The sequence below is a fragment of the Bufo bufo genome, chromosome 7 (genome assembly GCF_905171765.1).
Source record: "Bufo bufo chromosome 7, aBufBuf1.1, whole genome shotgun sequence".
Lineage (NCBI taxonomy): Eukaryota > Metazoa > Chordata > Amphibia > Anura > Bufonidae > Bufo > Bufo bufo.
Genome location: NC_053395.1, coordinates 231,899,142 through 231,920,042, shown reverse-complemented (window position 1 = coordinate 231,920,042; position 20,901 = coordinate 231,899,142). Strand labels below are relative to the sequence as shown.

The following is a 20,901-nucleotide window of genomic DNA, read 5'->3' as shown; positions in this document are numbered from 1 at the left end:
AAGTGACTGGAGCATGCTGAGGGTTGTAGTTTCACAGCAGCCGGAGTGCCGCAGTTTTCTGATGGCGGTTCCGGGTATCGGGGCTCATGGACATGCATTGTAAGGCTGCATTCACACACAACAGGCAGACGTTTCTGCAGCTGAGCCCTCCACTTCAACGGGACTTGCCGAAATCCCTTCACCTGCAGCAGAATCGACCTCATTCACAGGTATGATGCTGGCTGTGTGAGTACAGCTCTGAGGCTCCGGCTGCAGATCCCAAAGTAGCCATGAAAAGGGGAAATTCCATCCAGGACTGACCCCGGGTCGGCGAGATAATTGGGAACATTAAGACGATTGAATATTATGAACTGAATGTGAAGTCGCGGGAACCTGGTGCCATATAACTTAGCGCTCTCTATATCTCCGCCGTAATGTTCCTCTGAGCAGAGAACAAAGCAATTACAGGGGGGCGGTAGGTGAGCACTTCTCCTCCGCCTGGATTGCACTATTTGTCACCCCCAGTAATGGCTGCCGAGCTGGGGCTGAGGCGGGTGATTGCGGGTGTATTTATGGCTCCTGCAGAAGAGGCGCCGGGGGGGTTATAGGCATCTGCAGCCTCATTCTCCTGGGCCTAAAGGGTTAACGGTGCCGGTAATGGACTTTGGGATATGAGCCTGGACCCTGGTTTGGGTGACTTGTCACGTCCCGATCCTATCGAAGTGTGATGCGACATTCTTCAACGCTGCGGCTGTGGAGGACGATATTGTGCCGAGAGCCCGGAGCCTCCCCCGGGTGTACAGCCTGGCGCACATTATTGGGTTATGGGGGATGTGAAGCCCCGGCAGAGAGCGGATTAGAGGCCGACTCCTCACTGCTACTCCAGATCTGTGACTGCGCCGATGCATCACCCCGTCTGTCCAGATGTCATGTCTGCGAAGAGCTCCTGCTCTGGAGGTCGGAGACTGACCTAAGAGAGTCCAAGGGTCCACCGGGTCAGAGCTAATGCCAGTGGTGCCAGGAACCAGAACTGTAACTGGGCACAGCTTATCCCCCACTATTTCATTGAATAGTCCCCCTATAATTCAGCCCCTGGTTTCTTTCTGGCATCTTTTTTTCCCATAATTGCTCCTTCAGCGCCATTCTCACTGTTTTAACCCTTGCTGAGCCACCTCATGGTGCCTGCCATCTTCCAGCAGCAGTTCTCTGCCCCTTGGAGTGGATGCGGCGCGGTTCTCGTATCTGCTGCTATCCACATTCAGCTCGCCATCCGTGGCAGTACTCCGACCTTCAGCCGTTCTGTGGGGTTGGGGTTTCCTATTGATTTGCCCTGATGGTCTGAGTGGGTCATTTTGGGCACTTGGCCCCCGTTATGGGTTCTGCTCAGTGGTCTGACTCGGTCATGTTGGGCACTTGGCCCCCGTTATGTGTTCTGCTCAGTGGTCTGACTCTGTCATGTTGGGCACTTGGCCCCCGTTATGGGTCCAGCTCGGTGGTCTGACTCGGTCATGTTGGGCACTTTGCCCCACGTTATGGGTCCAGCTCGATGGTCTGAGTGGGTCATGTTGGGCACTTGGTCCCCGTTATGGGTTCTGCTCAGTGGTCTGACTCGGTCATGTTGGGCACTTTGCCCCACGTTATGGGTCCAGCTCGGTGGTCTGACTCATTCATGTTGGGTACTTGGCCCCTGTTATGTGTTCTGCTCAGTGGTCTGAGTGGGTCATGTTGGGCACTTGGCCCCCGTTATGGGTCCAGCTCGGTGGTCTGAGTGGGTCATGTTGGGCACTTGGTCCCCGTTATGGGTTCCGCTCAGTGGTCTGACTCGGTCATGTTGGGCACTTTGCCCCACGTTATGGGTCCAGCTCGGTGGTCTGACTCATTCATGTTGGGCACTTGGCCCCGTTATGTGTTCTGCTCGGTGGTCTGACTCTGTCATGTTGGGCACTTGTCCACCGTTATGGGTCCAGCTCGGTGGTCTGACTCGGTAATGTTGGGCACTTGGCCCCGTTATGTGTTCTGCTCAGTGGTCTGACTCGGTCATGTTGGGCACTTGTCCACCGTTATGGGTCCAGCTCGGTGGTCTGACTCATTCATGTTGGGCACTTGGCCCCGTTATGTGTTCTGCTCAGTGGTCTGACTCGGTCATGTTGGGCACTTGGCCCCCGTTATGGGTTCTGCTCAGTGGTCTGACTCGGTCATGTTGGGCACTTGGCCCCCGTTATGGGTCCAGCTCGGTGGTCTGACTCGGTCATGTTGGGCACTTGGCCCCCGTTATGGGTCCAGCTCGGTGGTCTGACTCGGTCATGTTGGGCACTTTGCCCCACGTTATGGGTCCAGTTCGGTGGTCTGACTCATTCATGTTGGGCACTTGGCCCCTGTTATGTGTTCTGCTCAGTGGTCTGAGTGGGTCATGTTGGGCACTTGGCCCCCGTTATGGGTCCAGCTCGGTGGTCTGAGTGGGTCATGTTGGGCACTTGGTCCCCGTTATGGGTTCTGCTCAGTGGTCTGACTCAGTCATGTTGGGCACTTTGCCCCACGTTATGGGTCCAGCTCGTTGGTCTGACTCATTCATGTTGGGCACTTGGCCCCGTTATGTGTTCTGCTCGGTGGTCTGACTCGGTCATGTTGGGCACTTGTCCACCGTTATGGGTCCAGCTCGGTGGTCTGACTCGGTCATGTTGGGCACTTGGTCCCCGTTATGGGTCCAGCTCGGTGGTCTGACTCGGTCATGTTGGGCACTTGGTCCCCGTTATGGGTCCAGCTCGGTGGTCTGACTCGGTCATGTTGGGCACTTGGTCCCCGTTATGGGTCCAGCTCGGTGGTCTGACTCGGTCATGTTGGGCACTTGTCCCCGTTATGGGTTCTGCTCGGTCCTTGAACAGTTCTATATGTGGATGTTTCCATTACGGCGCTCCTTGCCGGTATCTTTTCCCTTTATTGGAGTGGGGGGTCATCGTAGTTGATTTACCGGTCCTTTGCAGCCTCATACTAATATGCAGTGATCTGCCTCCCCCGCCCCTCGCCAGCCTCGGTGCCAGTGCTCATGGAGTGACTGCCCCAGGGTACAATACCTAATAATCTCAGTCCATTGTCTCCTCCACTATTCACCTCCATAGATGGATTTTCTACCATCCCTAGAATTTTGGAAATTCCACCGGAGCTGGAGGCGATGCTGCCTGCGAGATGGAGGAGACGTCGTTTCCTCCCCTGCCGCCTGCCAACTATTCATGTTCTGCTGCTGCAGGCGACGTCTATGTGCATCCAAGGATAAGGAGGGGGGGGGGGGGGGGGGGGGGGGCTCAGCACCTGGATCCAGCGGACGAGGGGGGGTTAAAACTTTTATTGTTTTTCTAAAATTTCATTTTTGCGGCACACTCTGGCTGAATGCCTGTTATATACCGAATTTGTGAGCGAACGCTTCCAGGCGGCTGCCATGTTCCGCTATATATGTGCATAGTGGTGCTGTCGCCATGTCTCTGTATACCGCACACGTTACCAGTACCAGTCCCCGGCATGTCGTCCGTTCTGATTATACTGGTGTACACCAGTAACCATTGTGCTAACAGTCACTGCCAGTATAAGTAATATATCGCCATATACCATCTACTGTTATACAGCAGGCACTACTGGGCACCACACACAGTGCCCGCTCTCATGATATCACCATAGACAAGTCATAAGTGTGCCCCCATATATCAGTCACCATTATACTGCCCTATCCAGTACCAGTCATTACTGGGTGCCACTCATAGTACCCGTCCTCATTAGATCACCGCAGACAAGTTCTAACTGTACTAGCAGATACTATTATGCCGCCCTAACCAGTACCAGTCTTTACTATATACCAGGCCCTACTTGGCACACAATCTCATCACAGACACCATATACAGTACCCGTCCCGATGATATCACCACACATGTGTCATAACTGTACCGCCATATATCAGTCCCTATAATCCTGCCCTATCCAGTGCCCGTCCTGATGAGATCACCATAGGGAAGTCACTATTGCTGTGAGCCACCATACACCTCACCAGTATCGGCCCTATCGTCTTCCCATGTGCCGCACATGGTGTGTATTTCTGCCATATCTCCGCCTTGTCTGTGTATTTCTGCCATATCTGAGCCATGTCTGTGTATTTCTGCCATATCTCCGCCATGTCTCTGTGTATTTCTGCCATATCTCCGCCATGTCTCTGTGTATTTCTGCCATATCTCCGCCATGTCTCTGTGTATTTCTGCCATATCTCCGCCATGTCTCTGTGTATTTCTGCCATATCTCCGCCATGTCTCTGTGTATTTCTGCCATATCTCCGCCATGTCTCTGTGTATTTCTGCCATATCTCCGCCATGTCTCTGTGTATTTCTGCCATATCTCCGCCATGTCTCTGTGTATTTCTGCCATATCTCCGCCATGTCTGTGTATTTCTGCCATATCTCCGCCATGTCTCTGTGTATTTCTGCCATATCTCCGCCATGTCTCTGTGTATTTCGCCCGCCATATGTCATCTCGTTTGAATCTGCTCCTCCTGATCTGCCGTTGTCACGCGGTTAATAATTCATCGCTCGTCAGGAGCGGCGCAGGGATTTTTAGTTTTTCTTGAAGTTCCCGCTCGCTCCATCTCCTCCTCGTGCGCGGCTTCCTGCCCGTTTTTCCGGCGCTCCAGCTTTTGACATTCTGTGTGTGTTTCCTAATCACATCTGAGGCAGAATCTTCGCCCTGAGATATGGCGCCACTTTACTCGCCGTGTTTTTTTTTTCACACTTGACTAAATCACATTAAAACCGAACAGGAGGACGAACTAGATGCAAAGGCTGCGCTGCACAGACCCGCTCGGGCTGCGCCAATTAGACGCTATTCACATCTATTACCGCCAGCGACAGACATTAACCCCTCCGGTGCCTGGGCAGCTCAGATCAAATGCCTCATTAACCCCTTCAGTTCCCCGGGGGGCCCAAATCAGCCATTCAGTTGACCTCATTTGTTCCGCAGGTGACGTTAACGCTAATTGCGGGCACAGACGCTTCGCCCTAGGGCCCGGACTCGCCCTGGGTGGCCCCCGCCACGGTTTCATTACTCGCTTTCCCAGCTTCCTTTATATTTGGTAAAAGTGGTGACGTTTTGGAGGTTGCACGTTTTGTAGGTATGATCCCTCCACATCCCAAAGGGCTGGGATTGTATCCTGCGCGGCTTCCTCTGTGCCCGGGCTCGGAGACCTCGCCTCTGAAAGGAGCCATTGTTCAAAGTTTTCTAGCAAAACACTGTCCAAGCGCAGCCGCCGTCTACTGCTGCCTGTGAAAACTGTATAGACAGACAGACAGACAGCGGCGTCCGAACAGAGAAAGCTTTGTGTAACATTTGGCCTGATAAACCCACAGCGGAAGGCCCGAGGGCATCTCTGGGACTCCGAAGATTCGGAGATCGCGCCTCCATAATGCTCCATTTACAGGGTGTTTATTTGCATCTCGTCGTCTGACTTTGTTGTTCGGGCCCCGGAGATCCTCATGAAGCGGCGCTGTGTGCGCGGGATGAGACGCTGCTTTGTATTCGTGGCCATGTTTAATGTCACGCCGCCTTTGAACGTGAGCTTGAGGCGTCGGAGAGCGAGATAAGCTATGGCTCCCATCTAGCAAGAATTGAGCTTCTATTATTACGCATCTGATTAAGCCGCCATTGTGATTGTGACCGCCGCAAATTGCTGCCTAGTGAGGTCAGAGGTGGAGATATGTGAGGGAACCCCGACGGTGGCGTCTGCAGTAGGGCTGGGCGATATGGCCTAAAATCTATATCGCGATATAATATGAAGCATGTGCGATATAACGATATATCGCGATATATTATTTTCTTCTATATGTATACAAATTACATGGCCATCATCATCATGTCCCCCAGCCAGCGCCATCAGCCCCATGCTATTGCCACCATCATCATGTCCCCCAGCCAGCGCCATCAGCCCCATGCCATTGCCATCATCCTCCATGTCCCCCAGCCAGCGCCATCAGCCCCATGCCATTGCCACCATCATCATGTCCCCCAGCCAGCGCCATCAGCCCCATGCTATTGCCATCATCATGTCCCCCAGCCAGCTCCATCAGCCCCATGCCATTGCCATCATCATGTCCCCCAGCCAGCCCCATGCCAGCGCCATCAGCCCCATGCCATTGCCATCATCATCCATGTCCCCCAGCCAGCGCCATCAGCCCCATGCCATTGCCATCATCATTATGTCCCCCAGCCAGTGCCATCAGCCCCATGCCATTGCCATCATCATCATGTCCCCCAGCCAGCGCCATCAGCCCCATGCCATTGCCATCATCATGTCCCCCAGCCAGCTCCATCAGCCCCATGCCATTGCCATCATCATGTCCCCCAGCCAGCTCCATCAGCCCCATGCCATTGCCATCATCATTATGTCCCCCAGCCAGCGCCATCAGCCCCATGCCATTGCCACCATCATCCATGTCCCCAGCCAGCGCCATCAGCCCCATGCCATAGCCATCCGGTCTGTCTGCTGCGAGGCTGGCTGATGGAGTCCACAGGAGAAAGACCGCGTCTTCTTCCCAGCATGCACTGGGAGGGACCTGACGTCACACACAGCGTCAGGCCACGGAGTGGTGAGTGAGAAGCTTCTTCAATTCACTACCGCTCCGTGGTCATCTATCGCGATATGGCGATATATACAATATATCGTTGCCCAAATTTATATCGTTCATATGGTATATCGTTGATATCGCCCACCCCTAGTCTGCAGCATACTGACTGTTGGCTATGAACCCTCAGATATGTCCTTGCTGCAGCCCAGGGGGTGAGGGGTGGCAGTAGCACCAGGGCTCTAGAACCGGGGGCCACACACCAGGACAGCAGTGCTATAGATGGCAGAGATTTTGGGCCTGGGAGCTTTATGCGACGCCTCTGGTGATGGCGCTGATATCGTGCTCATGTTGATAATTGTGTAAAGTAACAGGTGAGCGGTCACATGACCCCCGAGGATGTTTTTGTTTTGGAGGAGATACAGTGTATCCGTAGAAGTGATTGAGGGTCATGTGGTGAAGATACTGGATGATTCTCGCCTCTTCACATCAGGGCGAGTCCCGGCCACTTTGCAGCTTTTCGGTTTTCTGAATGAGTTTTAACCCTTTGATTTTCTCCAGAATAATCTTGTGTGTTGTGTGAATGTCTGCATGGGTGCCAAGACCGAGAACTGGTGCATCATAGCTCCTGGTGTAAGTTCGTCATGTGGACCTGAAAAGTGAATGAAGAATAGGAATGAGGATTACAAGAGGGGAATGAACGTGAGTGAGGAGGAAAGCGAATGGCGGGTGTTAGCGAATGAACAAGAGAAGAATGAGAGTCCGTAATGGAGAGTCCATGAAGAATGGGAGTCAGTAAGGTTATCTGAAGGGTCAGCGACTGAGACCTGAGTGAAAGTGAATGGATGATGTCAATGAGAAGTCTGTGAATGAAGAGGAATGAATGAGCACCTAGGGTCGACATGTGAAGGAGCGGAGAATGGGGCTTATTACAAATGAGTGAAGAATTAGGGAAATAATTGAGAAGAATAGGAATGAAAAGTAAATGTGAATGGAATGACCCCCACCATGTCGCTCCAGCGTCTCTCACCCGGATGGTCAGTGACCCTACTCACCCCTCTCTCTCCAGGACGTGCCTTGGCGCCAGAGACCCGTACTGCGGCTGGGACAGTAAGAAGAAGCGTTGCACCACCCTGGAGGACAGCTCCAACATGAGCCTGTGGTTCCAGAACATCACGGACTGCCCGGTGAGTAGAGGTGGGGCCTCCTGCTGCTCCTCGGGGGTGGAGACCGCTAGTCACGTGCTTCATCCCATTACTCCTCAGGGGAAGTGCGTAACTGGAATCTGCTTCTCTGATTGAACAGCCCTTGAGCTGTACTGTCCAATCAGAGAAGAGGATTTCATGCACAGATCTGCACAGTATGGCGTCTTCCTCGCTGTCAACAGGTGATACCAGAACAGAAGCGCTTACTCGTTTCAGTCTAAAACGGCTCTTAGCACCATGTCTCGGGGTCGCTTTTCCAATGTAGCTTTTTATTATTGCAGGGGTTGAGATCAGAAAAACGCGGCTGCTTCCTACCAGTTCCATTACGATCAATAACCGGTATTAGCGGCGCCGCATTTCTCAGACGCTGCAGTGTAAAATCTTCATAAGTGCAGCTCATGATGTTCAGTCAGCAGGTAGATGCTAAAAATACAGACGTTGAAAAGGATTATTAGTGTGAGAAGTATGGCTTTCACGCTCCCAGCTGGAGGTTGTGCTCATACACAAAGCGTCTGCGAGGATTTCTGTGTGTCTTATTTTCATGCTGGGGCCACACGTATTTTATGGGGCACATCTGATATAATGGGGTCTGGACGGCGGCTGCGTCCGCCTACAGTCCAGGTCTGAAGTGATATTCGCAGTCATCTGCAGCTTCCTGCGGTCTTTGTATCATCATCACCCCCTGTGACTTCTGTTACTCATCTTCCAGGTTCGCAACTTGACAGTTAATGGAGGATTGGGGGCATGGTCAGCCTGGCAGCCGTGCCAGCACTCGGATGGAGACTCCTCGTGTCTATGCCGCTCCAGGATCTGTAATAATCCTGCCCCTCGCTGCGGAGGTCGTGACTGTGACGGATCCCGCATAGAGATAGCCAACTGCTCAAGGTGAGTAGAGATGTAGTAGTGGGCACCCAGATAATTCAGCCAACGCCTTTTCTGTCTGATCACCGACAGTGTAATCCGAGAAAACAACCTCACACGTCTGCCACCCCTGAACCCCATTATACATTAGAATAAATCTCCATGAACAGCAGTCACTGCACTGATCCTGAGTTATATCCTGTATTATCCTCCAGAGCTGCACTCACTATTCTGCTGGTGCAGTCACTGTGCACATACATTACTTATCCTGTACTGATCCTGAGTCACATCCTGTATTATACTCCAGAGCTGCACTCACTATTCTGCTGGTGCAGTCACTGTGTACATACATTACTGATCCTGTACTGATCCTGAGTTACATCCTGTATTATACCCCAGAGCTGCACTCACTATTCTGCTGGTGGAGTCACTGTGTACATACATTACTTATCCTGTACTGATCCTGAGTTACATCCTGTATTATACTCCAGAGCTGCACTCACTATTCTGCTGGTGCAGTCACTGTGTACATACATTACTGATTCTGTACTGATCCTGAGTTACATCCTGTATTATACTCCAGAGCTGCACTCACTATTCTGCTGGTGCAGTCACTGTGTACATACATTACTTATCCTATACTGATCCTGAGTTACATCCTGTATTATACACCAGAGCTGCACTCACTATTCTGCTGGTGCAGTCACTGTGTACATACATTACTTATCCTGTACTGATCCTGAGTTACATCCTGTATTATACTCCAGAGCTGCACTCACTATTCTGCTGGTGCAGTCACTGTGTACATACATTACTGATTCTGTACTGATCCTGAGTTACATCCTGTATTATACTCCAGAGCTGCACTCACTATTCTGCTGGTGCAGTCACTGTGTACATACATTACTTATCCTGTACTGATCCTGGGTTACATCCTGTATTATACTCCAGAGCTGCACTCACTATTCTGCTGGTGCAGTCACTGTGTACATACATTACTTATCCTGTACTGATCCTGAGTTACATCCTGTATTATACTCCAGAGCTGCACTCACTATTCTGCTGGTGCAGTCACTGTGTACATACATTACTTATCCTGTACTGATCCTGAGTTACATCCTGTATTATACTCCAGAGCTGCACTCACTATTCTGCACAATGAATTATGTAATGGATTTACATGGTGATTGATGAGCGCACATTTGCTGTGGAGTCAGTCTCACGCCTTGATAACAACCCTTTGTCCCTGTGCAGACGTTGATGCTGCTGCTTACCGCCTCCGGTTAGGTGATGCATGGACAGCGGGTTTATTGGACCTTGTATTATCTTTTTGCTGACGGGTCGTTCTCAGTCGCTTTACAGTTTTGCACTCTCTTCATGTCTCGTCCTTTTGAAAACCCGCCATCAGGAGTAAGAGGAGAGTGGCGGTCGGCGAGGAGCGATGTGTCGGCATTCATTTTCCAGGCACGATGTGATTCAGGGCATTTTTCTATTTGCATTGGATTTGCGCAGAGCGATGGCCGATAGTCGCCGCACTGGAGCTGAGACTACTGATGACTTTGACGTGTTCAGTACAAGCCTCTCATCAGCAGGCACCGGGCCGGAGCGTACACCGTCCTATAAAGTACATATGGCGGTGTAATTGTCACATGACAGCCCGGCTGATAACAGAGGGCAGTAGACTGAACTCACCTGCGACCGTTCTCGTCAGGTCTGCAGATAGTGGGCAGGTAGGTGGTTGTGGCGGATTCCTTCTTCCTCACTGTTCGCTGCTGAGGTTTTGGTGCAATGCTCGGCCAGCGGAGCAGTGCACTGGAATGTAAACATCAACCGCTGCCAAGACAAACCGCCCTGGACTCCCATATGGAGCGAGTTACGAGAAGCTGCAGCTCAGGAAATGAGGCTTTTTTTGAGTTTTCTGTATTTGCAGCCTGACACCTCAGGAGCAGCGAGCGCCAGACACGATACTACAGGCTGAACAAAGACTGCACTGACATCATGGTGATGCCCTGGCTGCACAGATCTCCGTATTGGGCTGTTCTCCTCCATGGCTTGTGCACATGAGCTTGCAATCCAAACCTTGTACACCGCCAAGAGCTGTCATGGAGTAATACGGAGGGAGTCCAGTTATTTATTTCTATGGCAGCCCTAAGAACTGGGGGGGATGGAGGGAGATATGTGGGGGAATGGCGTGCGGATTATTTCTGCAGTGTAATGTGGAATCTGTGTAGATAAGAAATGGAAGACTGGACCTAAGAGCTCACAGTCTAAACCATCAGTGGACGGTGCAATGTAATTACTAACATGAGCTTCGCAAACCTTGATTTGGAGTGATCGCCTCCCCACATGATGATGGTGGTCTCAGAATGAGGGGGGGCTCAGCTGATATTCCGCGGTTTTCTCTCGGACTGGGGGGTTTGCAGCTTCCATGACCTTTTTTTTCTCTTTACTTTGTGCACATTTACAAGCTGCCGGCTCCCTGGGACCTTCCTCCAAATGTGACTGGCGCCCTCTAGCTGCAGTGATGGTCGTTACATGTGGACCCTGATGACCAGGACGGCTCAGTGTAGTCCCTGTCATCAGCGCCGTCCCCGTCATCCTAACTAACAGTCGTGCACCTTTTATGTTTGTGACCAAGAACTGCGCAGCGAAGGATGCAACCAGCAGGGTGAGTGGATTTCTCCGACAGAATAAAATCCTCAGTTGCGTCGCTTCTCCTGCGTTTTCTCAGATGACATTTTCTATTGAAAATAAAGTTCTTCTTTGAGGTTTTGATCCGTTTTCACACTGAGGTGAATATATAAGTGAGCAGGTTAGAGGTCACTGACCCCCACAGACGCAGGGTCGGTGTCTGAAGACGCTGCAGATTTATCATAAGAAGAATTTTTAAGGTCAGGTTTGCAGGAATCGGTGCTGCATATTTATCAGATTTTGCACAATATTTGATAAATTTGGTGCATCTTTAAGTCTAAGGCCTCTTTCACACGGGCGTGTCCGGATTAGGTCCGGATGCGTCCCGGTGCATTGCGGCAAACCTGCGCGAGTAGGAACGCAATTGCAGTCAGTTTTGACTGCGATTGCGTTCCGATGTTCAGTTTTTATGTGTTTTGCACGCGTGTGATAAAAAACCGACTGTGGTACCCAGACCCGGACTTCTTCACAGAAGTTCAGGTTTGGGTTCGGTGTTGTGTAGATTGTATTATTTTCCCTTATAACATGGTTATAAGGGAAAATAATAGCATTCTGAATACAGAATACATAGTACAATAGGGCTTAAAAAAAAAGAAAAAATAATTTAACTCCCCTTAATCCACTTGTTCGCGCAGCCGGCATCTCTTCTGTCTTAATCTGTGAGCAAAAGGACCTGTGGTGACATCACTGCGTTCATCACATGGTCCATCACATGATCCATCCATTACCATGGTGATGGATCATGTGATGAGCGTAGTGACATCATCAAAGGTCCTATTGCTCACAGATGAAGACAGAAGGAGATGCCGGCTGCGCGAACAAGTGGATTAAGGGGAGTTAAATTATTTTTTCTTTTTTTTTAAGCCCTATTGTACTATGTATTCTGTATTCAGAATGCTATTATTTTCCCTTATAACCATGTTATAAGGGGAAATAATAATGATCGGGTCCCCATCCCGATCGTCTCCTAGCAGCCGTGCGTGAAAATCGCACCGCATCCGCACTTGCTTGCGATTTTCACGCAACCCCATTCATTTCTATAGGGCCTGCGTTACGTGAAAAACGCACAAAGAGGAGCATGCTGCGATTTTCACGCAACGCACAAGTGATGCGTGAAAATCACCGCTCATGTGCACAGCCCCATAGAAATGAATGGGTCGGTATTCAGTGCGGGTGCAATGCGTTCACCTCACGCATCGCACCCGCGCGGAATACTCGCCCGTGTGAAAGGGGCCTAAAGGGTATATAAGACGGCGGATTTTCTGCCCGATAATCGTTGACGACCGCTTCCCTCCCGACAATCACTAGGACACCCTTTACACTTCTGCCCGTTTTACACCGCTGCTTTACTGGGGTAAAGATTGAGACAATTTTTTTGCAACTTTTTAAGATGCAATGGATATTTTTGGTTTAAATCAGCTCAACACGCTAACTCTGCCGAAACTGGCGGGAGTAGTGGAAAAAAGCGAAATGTTACAAAATGCTTGCGCAAATAACAACATACTGCAGCCAGAGTTCTGGGGTGCAGGGTCGGTAAATGCCCCCCTTTGTAGAATGTAACCTGATGTATCTAACAGCACAATGTAACGGAGTAACGCTCCGTGACCACATGTTGTCGCAGGGTTCAGGGCTGTCGCATCTAGACGTTTGCTTACTGCGCTAATTTTATGCTAATTACATGCTAATCCAGTGCTAATGAGTCTCTCAGCACCTTTGCCTGTCTGATATCCCCCTCCCCGTCCCTTCTACCACTGCATTAATGGCGCCACTTCCTGTTCTTAATAACTGGGGATAATTTATGTAGAAAGGTGTCAGTTATTCTGCATTATTCAGAAACACAGATCCGGCGAATACAAGATATTCCAGGGCCATGTTTCACTTTTCTTTGCTAATTTCTGCGGATGAAAAATGCTCCATTCAGACGTCCAGTTCATTAATCCGGCCGCACCCTTTATATATGCTCACGGCGTTGGCGCCATTTTCTTTCCTGCCGACGGTTAGTTAATTCTTGCATCTTGGGCTACGTGCACGTGACAGTGAAAAAAATCACCCGTTAAAAACAAACGCTCAGTTTTTCTTGGTCGTTTTGCATCGCTGTGTATATCCATTTTCTGGTTGTGCATCCATTTTTAACAACAGTTGAAAACAGATGCATTAAAATAGGCTTTTAGTTACATCCCCCCCCCCCTGCAGTGCCCTCAGTATATATTACTGCCCCAGTATAAATAATGCATCCCTTTATGCCTCCCGGTAGTTGTAATAGCCCCCAAGTTGTGCCCCAGTATAGCTACTAGCCCCCAGTGTGGGACATTGCCCCGCCCCATCCTAAACATTGGCACCTTGCCCCGCCCCATCCTAAACATTGGCGCCTTGCCCCGCCCCATCCTAAACATTGGCGCCTTGCCCCGCCCCATCCTAAACATTGGCGCCTTGCCCCGCCCTGTCCTAAACATTGGCGCCTTGCCCCGCCCCGTCCTAAACATTGGCGCCTTGCCCCGCCCCATCCTAACATTGGCGCCTTGCCCCGCCCCATCCTAACATTGGCGCCTTGCCCCGCCCCATCCTAACATTGGCACCTTGCCCCGCCCCATCCTAAACATTGGCGCCTTGCCCCGCCCCATCCTAAACATTGGCGCCTTGCCCCGCCCCGTCCTAAACATTGGCGCCTTGCCCCGCCCTAAACATTGGCGCCTTTCCCCGCCCCGTCCTAAACATTGGCGCCTTGCCCCGCCCCGTCCTAAAAATTGGCGCCTTGCCCCGCCCCATCCTAAACATTGGCGCCTTGCCCCGTCCTAAACATTGGCGCCTTGCCCCGCCCCGTCCTAAACATTGGCGCCTTGCCCCGCCCCATCCTAATCATTGGCGCCTTGCCCCGCCCCATCCTAATCATTGGCGCCTTGCCCCGCCCCATCCTAATCATTGGCACCTTGCCCCGCCCCATCCTAAACATTGGCACCTTGCCCCCATCCTAAACATTGGCGCCTTGCCCCGCCCCGTCCTAAACATTGGCGCCTTGCCCCGCCCCGTCCTAAACATTGGCGCCTTGCCCCGCCCCGTCCTAAACATTGGCGCCTTGCCCCGCCCCATCCTAATCATTGGCGCCTTGCCCCGCCCCATCCTAATCATTGGCACCTTGCCCCGCCCCATCCTAAACATTGGCACCTTGCCCCATCCTAAACATTGGCGCCTTGCCCCGCCCCGTCCTAAACATTGGCGCCTTGCCCCGCCCCATCCTAAACATTAGCACCCCGCCCCATCCTAATCATTGGCGCCTTGCCCCGCCCCATCCTAATCATTGGCGCCTTGCCCCGCCCCATCCTAATCATTGGCGCCTTGCTCCGCCCCATCCTAAACATTGGCACACCGCCCCGTCCTAAACATTGGCGCCTTGCCCCGCCCCGTCCTAAACATTGGCGCCTTGCCCCGTCCTAAACATTGGCGCCTTGCCCCGTCCTAAACATTGGCGCCTTGCCCCGCCCCAAACATTGGCGCCTTGCCCCGCCCCATCCTAAACATTGGCGCCTTGCCCCGCCCCATCCTAAACATTGGCGCCTTGCCCCGCCCCACCCTAAACATTGGCGCCTTGCCCCGCCCCACCTTAAACATTGGCGCCTTGCCCCGCCCCGTCCTAAACATTGGCGCCTTGCCCCGCCCCGTCCTAAACATTGGCGCCTTGCCCCGTCCTAAACATTGGCGCCTTGCCCCGCCCCGTCCTAAACATTGGCGCCTTGCCCCGCCCCGTCCTAAACATTGGCGCCTTGCCCCGCCCTAAACATTGGCGCCTTGCCCCGCCCCGTCCTAAACATTGGCACCTTGCCCCATCCTAAACATTGGCGCCTTGCCCCGCCCCGTCCTAAACATTGGCGCCTTGCCCCGCCCCATCCTAAACATTAGCACCCCGCCCCATCCTAATCATTGGCGCCTTGCCCCGCCCCATCCTAATCATTGGCGCCTTGCCCCGCCCCATCCTAATCATTGGCGCCTTGCTCCGCCCCATCCTAAACATTGGCACACCGCCCCGTCCTAAACATTGGCGCCTTGCCCCGCCCCGTCCTAAACATTGGCGCCTTGCCCCGTCCTAAACATTGGCGCCTTGCCCCGCCCCGTCCTAAACATTGGCGCCTTGCCCTGCCCCGTCCTAAACATTGGCGCCTTGCCCCGCCCTAAACATTGGCACCTTGCCCCGCCCCATCCTAAACATCGGCGCCTTGCCCCGCCCCACCCTAAACATTGGCGCCTTGCCCCCCCCATCCTAAACATTGGCACCTTGCCCCGACCCCTCCATCCATGGGCATCTACATCATTAAAGTTGCTGGTAAGAATGCTGAAAGTGTCAAAATTCTTCAGTGAAATGTTCAAAGAGAAGGAAAGATTTCTACTCGCATCAAATAATTCATGGCATGATAAAAGTTTCAGTCACCCGGCGAATTTCCCGAATTATAACAAGGATCTGCCCGAGATGTTCCTGATGTTTACAGACCTTTCGAGAGAGAAAAGACTGAGCTGCGCCGGGTCAGGCCCTCAACACCTGAACATTACTTTTGTGGGATGGATGAAGTGGTTGATCATGTGACCTGCCATAGAAAATGTATGGTTCATCCGGAAAGTCCTCACACCCTCTCACTGTCCTCACATTCTGTTCTCTTGCACCTTGTGCCCTCAGTCCCCATAATAAGAAAGTGAGAACAGAAAGTTAGAAAACTTTACTAATTTACTGAAAAGGAAAATCTCACATTGACATAAGTCTTCAGCCCCTTTACTCGGGACATAAGTCTTCAGCCCCTTTACTCAGGACATAAGTCTTCAGCCCCTTTACTCGGGACATAAGTCTTCAGCCCCTTTACTCGGGACATAAGTCTTCAGCCCCTTTACTCGGGACATAAGTCTTCAGCCCCTTTACTCGGGACATAGGTCTTCGGCCCCTTTGGCAGCGATTCCAGACTCCAGTCTTCTCTGAGATGATGCCACAAGGTTTACACCTGGATTTGGGGATTTTCGGCTGTTCTTCTCTGCAGATCTTCTCCAGCTCTGTCAGGTTGGATGGGGGCCTTCAGTGGACAGCTATTGTCACTTCTCTCCAGAGATGTTCCATTGGGTTCAGGGCTCTGGCTGGGCGCCTCAAGGACATTCCCAGAGTTGTCCCTAGCCTCCCCTGTGTTGTCTGGCCATTGTCTTGTTGGAAGGTGAACCTTTGGCCCAGTCTGAGGTCCAGAGCTCTGGATTAGAACTTTCAGCCCAGATTGGTGGAGGCTGCAGTGACGGTCGACCTTCTGGAAGTTTCTCCCATCTGCACACAGGATCTATGGAGCTCGGCCAGAGTGACCATTGGGTTCTTGGTCTCCTCTCTTACCAAGGCCCTTCCCCTGATTACTTAGTTTGGGGGCTGCAGCTTTAGGAATAATCCTGGTTCTTCTTCTTCCATATAAGAATTATGGAGGCCGCTGTGCTCCTGGGAACTCTCAGTGCAGCAGAAATGTCTCTGCCCCCTTCTCCAGATCTGAGCCTCCACACAATCCTGTCTCTGAGCTCCACAGGCAGTTCTCTCCTCCTCCTGGCTTGGTTTTGGCTCTGATGCATCGTCAGCTGTGAGATCTTGTATAGACAGGGCTGTGACCTTCCACATCTCCAATCAGCTGAATTTACCACAGGTGACTCCAATCAAGGTGTAGAACGTCTCAGAGATGATCCAGAGAAATGGGAGGAACCAGAGATAAATGTCAAGTGTCTCAGCAAAGGGGCTGAAGACTTATATCCATGTGAAAGGGGCTGAAGACTTATGTTCAGATTTCTCACCTTCTGTTCTCACTTTCTTATTATGGGGGGTGAGGGCAGAATGATGGGGGGACTGATGACACAAGGAGCGAGACAATAGATTGTGAGGACAGGGAGAGGGCGTGAGGACTTTCCAAATGCACTTTAAGTGTGAGCAATGGATGACTAATCGGATGCTGTAATGCAGCAGAATAGAACGTTGGTCCACGACAGTGATTTACAGCTTCATTCTGTCATCCTCTGACATGTGCGTTTCTCTTTTCCTGCAGGAATGGCGGCTGGACTCCATGGTCGTCCTGGGCGCAGTGCAGCACGTCCTGTGGGATCGGCTTCCAGGTGCGGCAGAGGACCTGCAGTAACCCCGCTCCACGGTTTGGAGGCAGAGTGTGCGTAGGGCAAAGCAGAGAGGAACGGTGAGAACCCCTTATAGAAGTGTCTCATACCCAACTCGCCACTCATCAAGATCAGCAGCTCTGTGGCAGCTAGTGGGTTAATACCATAGAGGTAGCTGCACATTGAAAGTAAGCGTCTGTCACTTTGTTGCTCCTGCAGACGTTCTGATAGCGGCCTGTGCCATTAATAATTCACCACTCCCCCAACTGCGCAGCTCGTATCATTACCTCCATCTCGCCGCGGTTCCTTATAGTTACAAGATCAAATCTACTCCTCGAATCTCACTTAGTAAACAAGCAGCTCTTCATTAATATTGTATTTCAGTAAAGTACCCCCCCCCCCCCCCCCCCCGTAATAACAGAGCAATGGCGGGAGAGTGTTTCATCATGAGATCGGCCAGCGTGTACATACATTACTTATCCTGTACTGATCCAGAGTTACATCCTGTATTATACTCCAGAGCTGCACTCACTATTATGCTGGTGCAGTCACTGTGTACATACATTACTTATCCTGTACTGATCCTGAGTTACATCCTGTATTATACCCCAGAGCTGCACTCACTATTCTGCTGGTGCAGTCACTGTGTACATACATTACTTATCCTGTACTGATCCAGAGTTACATCCTGTATTATACTCCAGAGCTGCACTCACTATTCTGCTGGTGCAGTCACTGTGTACATACATTACTTATCCTGTACTGATCCTGAGTTACATCCTGTATTATACTCCAGAGCTGCACTCACTATTCTGCTGGTGCAGTCACTGTGTACATACATTACTTATCCTGTACTGATCCTGAGTTACATCCTGTATTATACTCCAGAGCTGCACTCACTATTCTGCTGGTGCAGTCACTGTATACATACATTACTTATCCTGTACTGATCCAGAGTTACATCCTGTATTATACTCCAGAGCTGCACTCACTATTCTGCTGGTGCAGTCACTGTGTACATACATTACTTATCCTGTACTGATCCAGAGTTACATCCTGTATTATACTCCAGAGCTGCACTCACTATTCTGCTGGTGCAGTCACTGTGTACATACATTACTTATCCTGTACTGATCCAGAGTTACATCCTGTATTATACTCCAGAGCTGCACTCACTATTATGCTGGTGCAGTCACTGTGTACATACATTACTTATCCTGTACTGATCCGGAGTTACATCCTGTATTATACTCCAGAGCTGCACTCACTATTCTGCTGGTGCAGTCACTGTGTACATACATTACTTATCCTGTACTGATCCAGAGTTACATCCTGTATTATACTCCAGAGCTGCACTCACTATTCTGCTGGTGCAGTCACTGTGTACATACATGACTTATCCTGTACTGATCCTGAGTTACATCCTGTACTATACTCCGGAGCTGCACACACCATTCTGCTGGTGCAGTCACTGTGTACATACATTACTTATCCTGTACTGATCCTCAGTTACATCCTGTATTATACTCCAGAGCTGCACTCACTATTCTGCTGGTGCAGTTACTATGTACATACATGACTTATCCTGTACTGATCCTGAGTTACATCCTGTACTATACTCCGGAGCTGCACTCACTATTCTGCTGGTGCAGTCACTGTGTACATACATTACTTATCCTGTACTGATCCTGAGTTACATCCTGTACTATACTCCGGAGCTGCACTCACCATTCTGCTGGTGCAGTCACTGTGTACATACATTACTTATCCTGTACTGATCCTGAGTTACATCCTGTATTATACTCCAGAGCTGCACTCACTATTCTGCTGGTGGAGTCACTGTGTACATACATTACTTATCCTGTACTGACCTCGAGTTACATTCTGTATTATACTCCAGAGCTGCGCTCACTATTCTGCTGGTGGAGTCACTGTGTACATACATTACTTATCCTGTACTGATCCTGAGTTACATCCTGTATTATACTCCAGAGCTGCACTCACTATTCTGCTGGTGCAGTCACTATGTACATACATTACTTATCCTGTACTGATCCTGAGTTGCATCCTGTATTATACTCCGGAGCTGCACTCACTATTCTGCTGGTGCAGTCACTGTGTACATACATTACTTATCCTGTACTGATCCTGAGTTACATCCTGTATTATACTCCAGAGCTGCACTCACTATTCTGCTGGGGCAGTCACCGTGTACATACATTACTTATCCTGTACTGATCCTGAGTTACATCCTGTACTATACTCCGGAGCTGCACACACCATTCTGCTGGTGCAGTCACTGTGCTGATCCACCTGCAGACAGATGCCGGTACAATGTCCTGTATAGAGATGAAACAAGCAGTGCAGACACTGAACCAGCAGCGGTGAGTGGCTTGTTGCGGGACAGTACATTGTGAGCAGTGTTTTGTCCTCCTGTTACAATGTGTCTAATGTATTGGTGACACGGTGACGCCGTTCATGTCGCTCTTACGCCAGTGGTGATTAAGACGCTGGCGCGGTCTCTTGTAATATTGACATAAAATGCTAATGTCGCGCGGTCCAGCGGCTCCTGGCTCCTCACATCTGGTAATGGACACAATTAATTAGCTTCTGCTGTTGATTCTATTTTCCTAATTAGACATTTTGGGGGGATGTGACCCGGGCGGACAGCGCAGCCGGTCTGACCTTTTACTGGATTTCACATGGAAAGCAGAAAGGGTGTCGGGTTCATCAATATTCTGTTAATTGTGCTAATCGCCGTCTCTCCGGCGTCCTCCCCTCTGCCCCTTCTCGTTAGACCTGCTCACGGAGTTGTTATATATTAGCCGGTAATGGCCGCACTGTTACTTTCTCGATGACTCAGTTATTTAGCGTTTCGTTCACATAATCCAGATGATAATTAGATTTAGTTCTGTGCGGAGCTCCCGCTGCGTCTGTGAATAGCGCACGTCTTATGGATGGATTGTCATTTCCTAGAACAGAGAGGATTACTGATTGGTTGTTCTTGCAGCAGTTTCCATCTGGTCAGTTTAGCGCTGTGCTTCGGTTTCTGTTTGTTTAGTTTAGCGCAGCGCAGTGGTTTGCATTTGGTTGGTTTAGCGCTGTGCAGTAGTTTTCCGCCTGGTCAGTATAATGCTGTGCGGCGGTTCCGACGAGGTTGGTTTAGCGCTGTGTGGCGTTTTCTTTCTGGTCGGTTTAGCGCTGTGCAGCAGTTTTCTGTCTGGTCAGTATAATACTGTGCGGCGGTTACCACATGGTCAGTTTAGCGCTGTGCAGCAGTTTTCTGTCTGGTCAGTATTATGCTGTGCGGCAGTTCCCACGTGGTCGGTTTAGCGCTGTGCAGCAGTTTTTTATGTCTGGTCAGTATTATACTGTGTGGCGGTTCCAACGTGGTCAGTTTAGCGCTGTGCAGCAGTTTTTTATGTCTGGTCGGTATAATGCTGTGCGGTGGTTCCCACGTGGTCGGTTTA

The 20,901-nt window shown here is 50.9% G+C and overlaps 1 protein-coding gene across 1 annotated transcript in view; it reads left to right on the top strand.

Moving 5' to 3' along the window:
• Positions 1–20,901, top strand: part of SEMA5B (semaphorin 5B) — a 157,514-nt gene that overhangs the window by 111,656 nt on the left and 24,957 nt on the right. Inside the window, 3 exon segments of the mRNA XM_040441569.1 lie at positions 7,639–7,756; positions 8,484–8,659; positions 17,368–17,511. Of these exon segments, the coding sequence (XP_040297503.1) occupies positions 7,639–7,756; positions 8,484–8,659; positions 17,368–17,511 (438 nt within the window).